This window comes from Dufourea novaeangliae, unplaced genomic scaffold (genome assembly GCF_001272555.1).
Source record: "Dufourea novaeangliae isolate 0120121106 unplaced genomic scaffold, ASM127255v1 scaffold447, whole genome shotgun sequence".
Classification (NCBI taxonomy): domain Eukaryota; kingdom Metazoa; phylum Arthropoda; class Insecta; order Hymenoptera; family Halictidae; genus Dufourea; species Dufourea novaeangliae.
Window position 1 is genome coordinate 28,560 of NW_015374316.1, and position 16,347 is coordinate 44,906.

Below are 16,347 nucleotides of genomic sequence, written 5' to 3' on the forward strand. Positions count from 1 at the left end.
TCGGGAATTTCCGCGCGGCGAGTAAATGAGGGAGGCCGATAAAAGAGGGGTCGGAAAAGGAGAACGGGGTGGTGCCACGTAATCACCGTTACTCCCTTGTTCCCGTTGAATCGGCGAACTTCCGCGACAGAAGTTTAATAAATTAACCGGTAGGGAAACCAACGGGTTCCAAACGTATAAAACGCTTGTCACAAAAGAAGCTCCTCCCTCGACGCAACCTCCTCGAAAGTCGCAGAATCGCTTTTCAATCCGATTAATAATTTCGCCGGCGTCGCTTGTTACGTTACTGTCGAGTCTCGTTCGGGTTCATTATACAACGTCAGGTGCGGCCCGAGAGTGGATGCATCCTGCGTCGACGACGACGACGACGACGGAGCTCGGTTCTTGCGGGAGTGTCCTCCAAGCAACCGCAGTGCAGTTGCAATTTCAATGCGCTGTGCCAATTAATGCAAACTCGTGTTCGAACTACCGATGGTTCGTGTTAACAGCGACTCAGCCCGTCCCACAGAGTACTAATTATCGATATTAAAGGCCCAACGGAATCACGTGTCACCAGGAATATTTTTACTCGAATTTTAAACGTTCGTTAATCCGTCCAAACCTTTTACTGTACATTTAGATTCTCTTTCCAGTACAGATGAATTCTTCTCACGCATCCAAAATATCTTCTTGTACCCTATGCAAAGGTAAACGAGTACGCTGTTTGTGAAATTCACGAACAGATTATCCGAGACAAGGGACAGAAGGAAAACGAACGTTACTAGAGAATGGGAAATTTGTAGGTCATACTGAGACAGCCAGTGGCGAGCAAATTCGAAGCTTGCCCCGCGGCACGCGTGCATACGTTCGTTAGCAAGTTGCGCTTATGAATAATTAACCCGTGCCCGGAAAACTGTTAACCGAACAATGCCGCGGCAACTATCGAGCAAGTTTAATTATCGAACAGAGTCGCGTGGGTAGACCGTTCCTGGAAGCACGGGACGGTCTATTCCCCGATATTGCCCATTCGTGGCTGCTACGAATTCGAGCTAGATCAATTGCTAATCAGTGTCACCTTCACGGGAGACGGATGGTTCATGGAAATCGACGAAATCTATCTGACATCGATCGCTACTATATCCGTGATGCTTGCGCGCGTTTAGATTGTTACCCAAGTAGATTCAGATATTGAAGGACGGACAAAGGTTGAAAAGATATATTTGGGGCGGGTGGAACTGGACAGAGACGAAATGTTCAGGGTACTCTAGAATTTACGGTCGTCTTTGGAGAGAAACGAAGGGACACAGGGACGACGCGTGCGTGTTTCTTGTCGCAGAAAATTGTGGTGGATATTTGGATCGCAGACAGCAACGCGTGAGATTAAGGAGAATAGGTAGGAAACGGTGTCTCTGAAGAATTGTGAATCAGGAATGGAGGAACATTGAGCGAGGTGGAGGCGCGTCAAGGATGATGAACCAACGCTGAATGACCTTGAAAAAGATTTCTCTGGAGCATTGCGTACTTAAAGGCGGTAATAACCGCGGAAATCGCTGCGACGAAGAACTCATGGACCGTAAACCGTGCGCAATCCGTCGCGCGATGCCTCCGAATACGCCCGTTAACGTTTGTCCCCTTAACTGCGACGAAAGTAATCTTACGGGGCGGTCGATGTATTCCCCAACAGGAAATGAAATTACACGGGCAATGCAGAGAGACACGAGCTTCCTTTTTCTGTTGCAGAAGCGGTTCTCCCGGGAGGAGAGCAGTGGGAATGAGCGACACTCGGTTCCCCGCTAACGAACACCAGCAAGATCGTTTTCTACGCTGGTTAAATTGAATCGGAAGACCCGTTGCGCGGTGGTCGCGCGACGAGAGACGGCCCAGAAGACGACGGATAAGGGAAAACAAGATTCTCATCCCCTGTTGCTGGAACTTTTTCGTTTCGCTGTAATCCGCTCGCGACACCCGGTGGCGGGGGTGAAAAATCACCGACGAGGTCCCGGTCAGAAGTTACGAAGCCTCCTCGGTTCGTTCTGCTCGGAACTGGTTCCGATAACTGCTCGCCCCTAGCTGATCCGTGTTCCGTCTCTTCGGAGCACGATTACAGAAACAGTCCAAAGACGTATCCTCGTGTACTCCAGTAAATTCCGTTCAAAGTTCATCGAAGGACACGCGCGTTATACCAGGAGTTTACGGGCCAAAAGTCAATCCGTCGCGCGTCGGTGTGAACTCGAGAGACAGAGAGAACCGCGAATGGTCGTTATTAATTGGCCGATAGGATGCCCGTGAATCCAATTAACCGACCGTCTTTGAGGGGACTGCCTTGAGTGGCCATTCGCTCGAAGCAAATTACCCTTCCTGTTCGCGTGTTCCGGTTTCAGGGATCAGCTTTCGGAAGAGATGCGAGGCACCAGCGCGCCGGTTCCGCGTCCCGATCCCAACGAACTCGATTTCAGGTCCGTCGACTTTGTGCTCGAGGCTGTCTGGATCCCTGTACCAGGAGGTTGTTCCGGGGCGAACCGGTGTCTAATCAGTGCGGAGTAAATCTAAATTGAATAGTAATTGCGAATCGGACGGGGCCGGTGGTACGTGTCTCTCTCACCTAGCCGCAAACCGGCCCAGAGATCGATGCGTCTGAGCCTGAGCGTTCACCGTCCGATAGGTCCGGAATAGTACGGCGTGTTGCGGTTACACCGGTCACGAATCTTCCTAGGGGGTGATATGCGAAGCTAGGAGGACGATGACGAGCGAGCTGAACGTGACCAAGGTCGAGAGTTCGACCGGTACGATGAATTTCGTATCAACGATATCATCGTCCCTGTCGCCGCCCAGCGCGGTCGCAGCCGCGATCAGCGCTGGCACAGCGATTCCGACTAATCCGTCCACGATAGTAACGATTGGAACCGCAACGGTAACCAGCACCGCTAAACCCGACCATCACATCTACAACGCGACTGGCTACCTCGCGGAACACGACGAACTCGATCACAGTAAGTAATAAGAGCCTGTGAATACGGTTAATGCGCGTTATACCGGTCAAAGCCGGCCTTAATGGGACTGCATTAGTGCCTTCCTAGTCCCTGAAACGCCACTCGCCCAATCATCCTCGGCTGTATCTCTAGCCTACTTATACTCCAAAGCTTCCCCAGGCCCCTCTTTTCGTTCCTTTCGTTAGTGCCATCCTTTTCAGTCACCGACGAGTGGGAAAGTCCCTTTGATATACCATCGATTGAAAATTGCGTTTGGAATTATACGACTGCCACGGAATAAAACACGATCACTGTCGGGCGAGATGATTCAACGAGTCCGCTCGAAAACAGTCCCACAGTTTGTGCGTCGTCGGTGGCGAACCCCACGATTCGATTGAATTAGCCGAGCTGTTCAATTTTTCCAACAGCGGCGTTTATTTTCCTCGCATCGATTTTTCATGCGGAATATGCCCACGGCCCCCCGGATATCCGTTTCCAAGTTGGCACTTATTTACCGGTCCCGTTCCGAAGGTCGAACCTCTTTCAGCGAAGCACTCGAGGGCACCCCATTTCGTCGAGTGTCAAGAGGATTTTCGGAATCGGTCTAAATGTTGTCCGTTCATCCCCTCGTACTCTCTCACGATCTGCTGACCCATGCTATCCACGGATTTCCAGATTTTCTTTAGTTTTCCTTTCCACGGTAACGCGCAAAACCGCCCCTAGCATCGCTTAATCCTTTCCAGTTCCTCTAAATTTATTACTGGATCGTTTCTCGACTTGTGTCCCCCATTGGAAAAATACCCTTCCGGATGCCACGTTCGTCGACAATTCTTCTATGGATCTCGCTGGAAATTGAAGGATTAAAATGTTCGGAAGTTGGTCGTCCGTTGTTTCTCCGGCACTCGACCAGGAGTATTGATTTTTAACTTATACGAGGACTGTTCTCTTTTTTGTTCTTTATTTCTTATTCTCAATGGAATCTACAATTTTTTTATACAGGCGTAAATTCATCGAAGCTACTTTATCGAGCAGCAGTAAACAGAGTTAGGAATTAACGCGATTCCCCTCGATCGCGTTTAACTCACGCCGCTAATAACGTTTCGGTACGTGGACTTTTTACGGGATACGTTTCGATCGGACGATAACCCGCTATCAGGAGCCAGGGCTGCTGCGCTGAGCGCACATCCCCCTTCTCGTCTCGACCGAACAAAATCTTCCCATCTTCGTCCTTGTTCGACCGGTCGACTGCGACACCGACGGAATACTAATCGTAACGCTGCGGTGTACCAAAGTCGGATCGATACCATCCGCGCGCTACAACCGTGATATACGACGAAATTCAGTCCCACCCCCCGATTGAAGCTTTTTGTCGTTAGATATTCATGCTCTTCGCGAGCCACTCGCATCGCCGGCTTTTTTGCAATATTTATGAGCGCGATCTATCATGCATGGAATGAAGGAGAGATGGGAAAAGGTGTTCGGGCGATCGAGCACCGGTTTCTTTTTTTTTTTTAAACGTAACCGTTCGGCATAGTTTCAGAATAGTTTGCTATGTTGGCAACCAGATCTGGAAAATCGCGAGTATTTTTAATCGAACGTCCCGTGAATGTATTTAGCTCACCTTCTTCACCTGGATCTCCATCTTTTCTTAACGGACGACTGGTTAGTCGCTCGAAGCTGGAAATACCAAGTAGATCGATCACTTTGACCGATGCCATCTGACAGTTTTTCGAACAGTTTTGCTCTTCGACTCGACCATAACGTTCGACAGCAGTTTCAGAATATCCATCTTTGCCTTGATTGCGAACGGTCTGCCGAGCTTCCTCAAGCAACGAGCAACGCTCATCGAGAAGGATTCAATGTGATCGGATTCGGTCTCGCAGGAATTGGTACTCGATCGTGTGCCGGGTAATCCACAGATTCTAAATTCGCGGCACTTCTCCTGTTACACGAATGAATTTCAAACGCGTGGTTTTAGATATTTATAAGCTCGGTGCAATTAACCCTTTCGTTTCGTGGATAATCTCGGGGGATGAGGTAATTGGTTCTCTGTATTTCCGATGGGCTCGTGAAACCAATCTCTGTAGCAAATTAAGTCCCGCCAGAAAGGGTTAATGCACCGTTTGAATCTTTGATCGACCTGTCGTGTCCCTGTTAATTCGCCGGGGGTGGAGACGACCCCATGGCGTTTCAGCTTTTCGTGGCAGGAATTGGTACTATCGCTGACAGTGAGACCGACGCTGATGGAAGAAAATCTGTCCAACTCGTTCGTCGAGCATGTTCGAGGGTGAGTTTTCACCTCCGGCAACGAAACCGCTAGGGAGCTGATCGAATTCTGGCTGCCGAAGGCTCGTCCAAAGGGCAACAAACCTCTATCGTAGTGGTCTACGATGTTCATCTTCGACACGGGGCAGTCGGAATAGTAGCAATTGGAAGGTTCTCGACATGGATCCTCGTCCGTTTCCTTCGAATCGACGATTCCTTGGTCGATGTTCTACAGGGCCACGGGAAAATCGGATTTAACGGCGAACCGTAAATTTCACAAGAGGGGAAGGGGCAGGATAATAGCGCGGAAATTGCACGGAATAGGAAATCTATTTTTAAATATGCACGGTCGGCGTTTACGCTGTGCACTTTTATGCACAGGGCTCCGGGCCAAAAGTGCTCGTATATCGTCGTTTCGGTGGTCGTACGTTAACTTAAAAAATTCTCTTGTCTCCTTGCCGCGCGGCTGGGATACGGTTACGATTATGAGCTACCATCGGGAGTCTACTTACCCCCCTCTAGACCAAACCCGCTATAAAAACGTTCGTAACTCCAGCCAGTTTCGGTATTGGACCTCGTTCGAGAGCGGAGGCACCACCGTTGTAATCGGAGAGCCAAAATCGTTTCATAAATTGCAACGACGAGGGAATCGCGTAACGAGAAGCTACAGAAAGGTTATTGGGGGGAAACCGTCGAGCACCGTCGATGCTAATGGCGTAACGAATTTATCGATACGAACGTGTAATTCGATCGCCTCGTCGTAGTCCAGGTACGGGTAGAGGAATCGATGCAGATCGTAGAACCAGGGTAACGAGATGTCGTGGCAAACGCCGCTCGACTCGGCCTCCAGCAGCTTTTTCAGTTCGGCGACGTACAACCGTCGCATTTCCCGAATTTTCAAGATGATCCTAATCAGAGTCAACCCCGGCAACGCCATTGCCTCGCAGATCTGGCTGTAAGCGCGATGCCTGCGCTTGATGTCGAGATAATGTTGCGTGTCCTTCTTCCACAGACAGATCGATTTTCTGTATAGGGACACCAGCTTCAGGAAATGACAATTAATCCATTGCTCCTCCTCCAACGCCTTCCTCTCCGCCAAACACTCGCTCATTTTAGTTTCGAACGTTAAATCTACACGTTTATCATAATTTTGGTGATCGATAAAATTAAGGGCGTTGCTAATTTAGTTCCTTCCGAACACATCGTCGAGATAGGATGAAAGTTGTAGGTTCGGTTGGGTTGTAGGCTGGAAGATTGAGGTTACTGCTTGAAACATTATGTTGATTTTTTTGTGGCAGATGACAAGAAACGGGGTTAAGCGAGATGCTGAAATAGGTCGGAATTACTTGGATAAATTTAAACGAATTTCATCGTGTTATCTCCTTAAAGGGTGCTTCGTGGTAATCGGGAGAGCATGCGAGCGAGTCGCACGCCGCGAGGATACATATGTTTATTCATTATATTCGTTTGTATAGTTCGTGTATTTTGTTTGGTGGCCAACTACGTGGCCGTGGCAATGACCTGAGTGGAATTTCAGAGTGGTGGGCTCGCTATCCAGTTCATTATTCTCGCTACCCATTCAATTTAGTCACCGTACGAATTTATTATTCTATAGCCTGCGAAGCATGAAATTTTGAAAGTAACACCCCTCGCGTTTTCCAGGTATACTCGCTGGTTTCTCAGACATACAGACCGTTTTTCTAGCGTGCATCTCGACGTTGCTGCCGCTGATCGTCGCTCTGGGAATTGCCTTCGGCGTCAGGTAAGACGAATACAGTTACCTTGGCGACGTATGCATGTGTCCTGAAAAACGCCACAAATTTCCACCTCTGTGCTCCACTAGAAACCGTATGTTTCTGTTTTATACCTAGAAAAATCTTTCTTTTCACACGGGAAGAATAAAAATAGAACCATTGAAATCATTTTTATTAATGTTGCTCTTTCTACATAGATACGTAGGCGTGCTTCTTAAATCTATAAGTTACTTCCCATCCCGATAGTTTACGACACATTTCTCTCTGTTTCGTCGCGCCATCGCGGGCACGCGAATTCGCCGTTAAACATCAGAAACAAGATTCGTCTCTAACCGCGCAAAGAACAGCTCGAAAGACCGTTAAGTCAGCGAATAAGTTAACGGTACCAGAACAGTCGCGTTATAACTGCGAACATGGACGACACGCACGCTGTTGCTTCGCGAAAGGGAAAGCCGGGGACGTTGATTAATGGAGCAATTAAAGACTAAGACAGCCCCTTGCGCGACTCGATCACCGTCGAACTCGCGACAATAACGCCCACGTTTGCTGGAAACTCGCGGGTTGATCGATTGTTGTCTCAGATCATAATCACCAATTTCTCAGATCGTCTCAATCGGCCTAAATTCGTGTAATTCGTATAATCCGCTCTTTTTTGCAACAAAGACTAGGGGCTAACCCCCGGAAGATCCTTTCTATCGTAGAAACGTGGAAAAATGTGTCTGAACTTGCAGGACACAAAAGGCTTTCACCCTGAAATTGCCGGTGAGAATATAAAATTCAGATTTTTCCCCGATCCCTTGATCCAGAGAAATTAACTCCGGCCTGAGTGCCCGGCTCGTTAATTCCGGCCTTACCGTAAAAACCTGTAGTGGCTCGTGGATTCGTGCCACTGGCAGGGGACTCGCAAATTTTCGTCGTAACCAATGGAAGAGCCCAAGTAATCCCGCGTTATTGCTGAAATTGCGGTGGTCGGTAGAGGATTACGTCTGTTCGTAAGGGGTGGTGCAGCGGCAATTTATTCGATAGTTGTTGAACCACGCGCGAAAGTATCTGAAATTATTCGCCGGGATCGACGAAAGACGAGCTCGGAATGGACGGGACGGGTTTCCGCGATTTCCCGGTGAAATAAATTGGCGTCCTTGCACTGAGACGCCGTGGAACGCTGGTTCGCGAGACGCGTCGACTGTAACCGCGCACGCTAGAAACTACTACTAATTTAAACGGAGTCGTGTGTCGGCGATTCGTTGAAAGCCGAGCTCGTGTCGCGAAGGGGCGATTCATTTTTAACTATTTCAATTTCCCGGCGTTTCGGCGAGCTCAGAGGGCCGCTGTAAAGAATTACCTTTTGTGGCCTGGCAACTTCCACCGCCGTTTTATTCTCTACTTTATTTTCTCGCACGGTAAAAAGGAGCAACGCGCAATTGTTAGAAAGTTCTTATAAATAGCGGTGTTCCTCTTTGACCGCGCTACTATGCCGCCATGGATCGTTACTGTAATCACGATGAATGCTTTCGTCGTTAAAGTTTCGAGGATCGGTGTATATCCCCGGTCCCGTAGCTACCAGACGCAAATAGAACGTTTTGTTCTGTCTTGTAGGCACGTGTGGAGGAAATATCGGAACAGACGAGACAGCTCGAGTGGATTGCCCTGGTACAGAAGTGTCTGCTCTCGAGACAATACCGCCGAATCCTTGCATCATCGGCCCCACTCGGGAAGCACGACCATACAGTCCGCCACGAGGATTCTCTCGGCCCAAGATGTGAGTACATTTTCACCCTATCGGAAATGCAAACAGAGAGACAGAAATTTTTTCGAACAGGAGGATTTATACTAGAAGAATGCCACACTAGAGAGAAAGAGAGACAGATCGTCAGGGTTTAGGTCAGTGAACAGGCTGCTCAAGGAGAGGTATGCCCCTGACGTGTTCGGAAATCGATTTTCCGTCGATAATTCGGTCGCGGCCAATGTTAATTCTGACTGGGTATCGCGCATAAATAAAACACACACACTCACACACACATCGGGCCCAGCTCCTCGCAAAATCGAGCCGTGTTTTCGAGCGTGTAAAACGGAATTCTCGCGCTCCAGTTGCCGCGCGAGCTCCCTGGTTCGGGGCTCTCGTGACTTCGCGCGCTCGCTCGTTCTCCTCGACGAGTCTCGACAACAAAACCAGCTCGCGCGCGCCTATTTTGCTTTTCTTTTTCTTTTCCTTTTTTCTTCTTTTTACACCGATGCGGGCTCGTTTTCGCGGTTGGGACTGCGACAAATACAGCGTTAAATCGTCCAAGGTCTCCGGTCGGCTGTCTGAAAAGAGGCGTATACAAAAAGAAAAAGACTCGTATTCGCTGAAAATCCGCTTACTCGCCGTTCCGTAGAATTCTCGGTCGCGACGCCTCCGTTGGGATTGCAGCCCCCCGCGCTGCGTTCGCACGTTCTTAATCCCCCCCCCAGCCTTCGCGTATCAAAATCCTCTTCCTCGTCCCGATCCCCATCCCTCTATCCCGTACCAGGGAATTACTTTCACGCGGGACATCGCCGAAAGTGGCAAGTTCGCGTGACGTTTTTCCAAACGCGTCGGCCTGAAACTAACGAGCAGGACCACGGGACAGTGGGTGGAGGTGGAACGTCGGGGAAAAAGATAATGGACAACAGTCCCCTCCCCAACCCCTGAATCGCTTGTCCGATGAATGGACGCGACACGCTGCAACAATGCACCCTCGACACTGTTTTTCCATTATGCGGCATTACCAGCGGGCTCGGGGACATTTTTCACCTTTTATTTGCTTGGATTTTTGCCGACGTGAATTCGTTTTTTTTTCATCCCCACCCATCCTGTCTAACTTATTCATCGATCGCGAACGGAGCGGATAAAAAGTGAGTTCGGTGTTACTCCGAAATCCCTTCCGGTTCGTCCTTATTATTCCGGTTGAACCAGCGCGCGACTATGCCAGAACTTTGCGCCGCGGACCACGCAATTATTCCCGGTTTAGCTCGCGGTCTGGTATCTCTGCGAAAACACTTGTTCAGGGGAACGCCACAGTGGTCTTCGACGTGAGTAAATCCGTGGTTGAAGGGAATCTCAGTCTTCCAACGTTCACATTCTTCGTCGTTACGCGATTCCGGGCGGTTTGAACGAAGCTTCTTTGAATTTCAGATGAACTAACCGCCAGGCTCATAAGTATATTTGAGTAACGTGGCGGAGCGACGAAGGTCTGAAGTAAAAAATCAGACTGCGCCCAAGTGCAGCGGATTCTTCGTACCGCTTCGTTAGGTGGGTTTCCATCTCTCAGGCGTCTGCTGTCTGGTTGAGTCACACCGTTCTCTCTGATTCTGCTCGGCCAACGATCACGCTAGGACGAGATAAATCTGTACGAGAGAGGAAATTCTTTTCGAATATTTCCTTGAAATTATTACAAATGCAAATTCTCTTATCATCGGACATTTCGATGAAAATTTAAGTACGTTATGCGAAGTCGTAACATCAATGGCAGCTGTAACACGGAGAAAAAGAGAGATAAAGGAAGACAGGATTGCATCAGCGTCTATCGACCTCAGCTCACACGAGTTCCGTTGCTTCGTTTCGAATCTATCGAGCTGTTATCGGACCCCGATCGAACATGCAAAACCGAAAGCGGACGGACGGGCTGGCAGGCACGATCGGAGCCAAAATTTACAACGGTACGAACGGCTTCAGGTACGGGTTTTAACGATGAACGTGTTGCTCCGTGGTCACTGCTAGCGCCTGCTGTCCCTGCATCGACTTCAAACCGAACAATGTAGGTCAAACGAACGACTCGCAGCCAAGGGGCCGCCTCGAGTCGCTGAACACACGGCGCGAGTTCAACTTTACGACCGCGTTCCGCCCTTTTACGATGACTTTTCATCCTCGCAACACGCCTCCCACCATCTCTTTCTCTCTCTTCCACGGCTTCAAACATTCATGCCCGGGTGTGTATATACGTACTACCCTTTTTCTTCTCCGACAACGAACGAGGACTTCGACTCGACGCTATCCGTGGGTTCAACCAGGGATGCTGCATCGTTGAGAAATTTTAATCATAAATATGGACGCGTTACTGATATTTCGTGTCGACTCGTATAAATTTACCGTAAAAAACACGAGTACTAATTACGAAGCATTTGCAACTCTTGGGCTTGAAGTGGATCTAGACAACGTCGATGTTAAAAGACTCGTAGCGACGCTCTAAAATAAAGTCCCGTGGAAACTCTCTTTTTTGAAAAATATGTAGCCTGAACGAAGGAGGGGGAATTTTTATTCGTCGGCGAACTTTGATCGCGTTCAAAGGGGTCGGTTTGTAAAAAAGAACGAACGACTCGTCGAAAAAGGGATGTGAACGCGAACCAATTTTGGTAAATGACGTTAACTGCTCGTTACTGTTTTTCGGGAAAACGCACGTGGAGACGTGTGTTTCGCGTGAAATCAACAGATCCAGCGGTGGGTGAAAGAATTGGGAAAGAGGGGGAAGGTAAGAGGAATTGAAAATAGAAAACGGTTGACGTTGTTTCCCTTTTTTATTTCAATATCGAACAACGGAGCATGGTTGATCGTTTGTGACGCAGATGGCGTGGATCACGCCCGAGCTCCATGGATTTCCACCGAAAAAACTCACGATACGCTGGGCGAGGGATCTATTAATTCTATCGGGCCGTTCGGTGACACGGTACACTGTTCGTTCCCCGACTCGGTGCAACGCAAGGTTCAAGTCGGGCTGAAAATACCAAGAGCGATCGTTCTGGCGGCACTGACCTGATTTTAATTTCACGCGTGCTCGATAGCAGTCACCGGACGCTTAGACGGGTCCGCTCTTCGCTCACCTCGACTCGCTGATTTCCTCTCGCGCTCGTGTCGCGGCTTAATCGTAGGAACGTTCCACCGAGCGGAATCTAAAGCCGAGCCTCATCGTTTTCTGCGCGACTACGTATCAGATCCAGTTCAAACATTTCCTTCCTCTTTCGAAGCAACTACCACGTTAACGAGGAAATATCGTTGCCCGAAGGGAACGTGGTATGGTGGCGCGTCAAGTAGAAAATTTACGATTTAATGAAAAGGAATAAACAACGAGAACGATGCCGTGGCAGTCAAAAAATTCGTGAACTTTCGGACCACTTGTCGGCCAAAGTAAAGAGACCCGAAGCAAACGAGCGGCGTCGGTGTTCTTGATTTTTCATTCCGTTCGGTGCACGGGACGCAGAGGCATGGGTTGCGCTGTGCACTCCGGGGTCAAGGAAAATGCGGACCACCGGCTGAAATGGGAATTACCCCCGGTCGACGTCGGTTTTTCGCAGCGTCAGTGTTCTCCCCCGACACGAAGCGGTCCTCTCCGCTTTACGAGCGCACCTGGACGAACAACGGGAACGTTGCCGCGGGCGAGCAAAGAAAAAGAGAAGATAGAAAGGGTTCTCCGGCCGAGAGGTGTCTCTCGTTTAAACAGCGAGGGATGGTTTTTGAAGGAAATTAAATTACTGTGGACAGAGGAGAGGGGGCAGGAAGCGTTACGTACGCAACGAAAAGGTGCGTTTCAGGAACGAGCATTAATTCATCGCGTTGTCCCTTTCGACTCATCCACCTTTTTTTTTCCTACGTTCACGACGTCCCCCGACGTGGTTGCAGGTAAAAATTTTTGCAACTCTTCCGACACGCCATCGATGCGTGTTTCGAAGCGTTCGGCTGCCCAACGGTCGAGACACGAAAAATGGGGACCGGTAATTAAAGAAGCGGACCGATGACAAGATACGGAGCTTCGTCATGATGGGTAATTCTACCTTTTCGACGTCCTGTCACAATCCAGCGAATGAAAAATTGTTGGCTTCGGTTCGAAATGAAAAATTGTAACTGCAGCCTGGAATCGTCAGGTTAAAAGGGTATGAGGCAAAGTGTGCAGCAGCCTGTTTTCCTCGAAAGAGGGTGCAGAGTTTCTTACTTTTAAACCGCGAGCACGAAAGGACACCGTTCCACGATTCGTACGCGGCCGCGGCGGGACCACAAAAGTTGTGCGGCACAGCAAAGCGCACTTTGTCCGCCCCTTTTGCCACCGTTTGCCCGCCCAGCAGAAACCCGTAGGGCATAAGGGCGGCTCGCGCATTGGCGTCGCTTGAGTAGTTGGCCAGGGGTTTTCAGTGATTTTAACTCGACGACCGAAGAAGTAGAAGAAGAAGAAGAAGAAGAAGAAGAAGAAGAAGAAGAAGAACGGCTCTGCACGGGAACGAAGGAAGTGTGCTCTCCCTTTGTCGATGCGGTCCGTGCCAATATTTGCCCCGGCACTTGGCGTTCGTTCGCTAAACGATTGGAATTTGCTCTTTCTAAACCTGCAAAGAGAGAAGGAGGGGGCGGGGAACAAGCAACGGGAATAAACCGCATCGCGTTCGGAAATATTATCGTGACTGGAGGAGACGTGGAGAAGAGTGCGTAGCCAAAGCAGACCAAAGAGACATGTAGCAAACGAGACCGCAAATCGAAATAGGATAACGAGGCTTTGCAGAAAATGCAGTCCCACCGACGGATCATCTAGTTGATCGCGGACAATGCGTGCCAGATGGCGAAAGAGGTGCACCGCACCCATCCCAATTTTTTTTTTTTTTGTCGTGAGCCGTGCTGCACCCATTCGAGTGCTCGAGTTACTAAGTAGACAGCTTGTACGCTCATTATCTATCCGGGGCTGGTTTTTTGGTAATCGGAAACCTGGAACCTGAGGTTAGACGAGAGATCGCGTGCAATAGGCGTGCAGAGCGGCGGGTATACGTGTGCTCACGACCGAGCATTTCGACCCGTTGCAACAGAGACCGCGTGTTTCGGCATGCCCCCACGGTAAATTGCATAAGCCTCGTCGTCGGGGGCGTTAATTCGTCCGTCCTTTGTCCTTGGATTTCGTCTGTCGTGGCGCAACGCATAATTGTCCGTAAACCGTACAGCCCCGATAATCCCGGTAGCCCGTTTTAATACCGCTAAATGTTCATTAAACGCGGGTCTAAGCGGCCACTCTACTGTGGTCCCGGATTTTCGCGATCTCCCTTTGTCCACTTTACACAAGTTTCGGTCTGTTCGTTCGATTTAAGGTGAATTACAACTTCTCGTCACGTCTATGACTAATGATCGGTCGAAAATGGACGATGGATTCGCTGTCTGTGGTGTGATGATTTCCCCAATCTGTCAGTGCTTCTGGGACTTCGGGAACGAGGGATAGGTTACCGTACGGTTCAAATTCCTATACGATTTGCATGCTGCTAGAAACTCGAACGCTGTTCCGGAGACGATCGATCACGCGACACGCATCCCATTGAATCATCCGTTTGCTCGGAGTCGTTCGATAACGAAGGATTACTGTAACGTTGGTTCTAAGATTAGATTTCGTGTAATCCGTAAAGAACAGTGATACCTGAAGTGCAGTAGAAAACCAACGATTTCCTTTTGGAAAAGGAACTGCAAGATTTTCGTCTCATCAGCTTTAAGGTATCGATCCAGTAGATTCGTGCTCGCATTAACGCAGCGACTCGATAGAGGTGATTCTAAACCCCAAGACAATGTATCTACCTAAGCATTCCAGAGAATACCTCGGTAGATGCATGTCGGCCATTAAGTTCCCGTTTGATAGTTTAATCACGACCTCCCGGTGTGTCTCAGTCTTCCATGTTCTACCTATTTTAACCCTTTAAGCGATATTCCGTAATTTCGGACCTGCAAACGGTTCTCGAGGGAGCACACTAGCCCCGATAGCGTTTCGCGTGTATTACCACTGTACTCTGTACACCGTCAAAGCGATGAAAAGTCACCCCCAAATCAACGATACAGTCTTGTTCGTGGCTAACTGTAAACTCTAAATCTCCTGATGGTGACTTACCACTTTGCATACGTCAACAGATAAAAGATAATATAGCGGTGTACTATAGGTATACAGGACATTTATATGCACATCGTCTATGTACCGTCTCCGATCTCTTTTTACGCGACCCAAACACCATGCTACCGTTTCATCTCCCTGTCACGCTTATCGGCTTATATTACCTGAAACGCGTTTCACTTTTCACACTCACCAGACTCCGAGACGGTCGTTACCGATATACACTATTGAACGATCGATTAATTCGAGGATAATCACGCTCCAAATGCACATCCAATCACCACAGATCACATTAAGATAAGGGATCAGCCCCACTTCGAAGCACTCCTAGATTATTCCAGTATTTTTTCACTGGAACATCCTCTCGTAGAGTAAATTCACGCGCGAACCCCGGATAATTCCGAGGACCGGAGTTGTCGGGGGTGTTTCCCAGGCGCGGCGGGGCGTCGGCTGAAATGGCGCGATTACCGAGATTTCGGGACGTGCTACGATAAAAGATTAGATCTCTCGGACGTGCAACGGCGATGTACGCATGCGCGCACGGTAGACGTGAAAGGGTTCTTTCGGTTCTACCGACCCCCGTGGTGGTAGGTGTTCGGGACTGCACTTTAATCTCGCAAATGATGCGAGGACACGGTTCGCTACCCACGACAGCCCCGAGGATCCGGGAGAGAAAGAACACCGAGGACGTCTCTCGAAGGATCTGCGCCCTGGCTTTTGACTTGTTTATCGGAATGGCCCGCTTTAGACGGAACGATTTTTCGTGTGTGTGTGTGTGTATGTGGACGGAAATTGGAGCGCCCCTAGGTCTCGAAGAGTGTGCTGTGTTCAAGCGGATTGAATTCCGGGGAAGACGGAGAAGAGGAGTCTCGAGTGGAGAAATCCGAAATCGTTTAAACTCCTCGACGGTAAAACGCGACCGAAGAGAAACCGATAGAACGAACAACAAATTTCTAGAGGATGAACCGCGCAAGGGTGCGTGAAAGCCTGCCCGTTGATCGTCCGCGCATATTCTCGATCTCGACGCGTTCGATCGCGATCCACCTCCGACGGCTCGTGATTGTATCGCCACGTCAACTACGTGCGAGACAATACACGGAGGCTGCCGCGTGACACACGTGCGAGTTATGTTAACAATGCGCGCATACGTACGCCTGGCGATCCAATTTTCCACGTGCTCCGGGAGTGTACCGCCACCGGGTGTAAGCGGTTTACGGGGGTTCGGGCCTGTCATAGCGTGACCACCTGTCTAAATGCAATTGCGGATCACCGGCGGTGCACCGACACAGTCCGTTGAATAATTTTACGATCGTCGGGGATGGGCACACAGACACACACTCAGACACAACGGGTTTATAAAGCTCGCGAGCCTCCCGGCTGCTGGGAACGTACGATTCGGTATTGCGGGTTTGCCGACCAGAGTGGCGGAATATTAACGAAACCACAGATCCGACAGATTTTAAAATATTCACGTGAAGAAATTGACCTATTGAAATGGACGGTTTTTTTTTTGGTATATTCCGA

At 49.4% G+C, this 16,347-nt stretch overlaps 1 protein-coding gene across 1 annotated transcript in view; it reads left to right on the forward strand.

Annotated features, from left to right (window-relative positions):
* The first annotated feature begins 2,707 nt into the window (after positions 1–2,707).
* Positions 2,708–16,347, forward strand: part of LOC107192856 — a 43,484-nt gene continuing 29,844 nt past the window's right edge. The window contains exons 1-3 of the mRNA XM_015582198.1: positions 2,708–2,969; positions 6,876–6,975; positions 8,564–8,726. Coding sequence (XP_015437684.1) covers positions 2,720–2,969; positions 6,876–6,975; positions 8,564–8,726 — 513 coding nt within the window. The 5' untranslated portion in view covers positions 2,708–2,719. The remainder of the gene's footprint in view (positions 2,970–6,875; positions 6,976–8,563; positions 8,727–16,347) is intronic.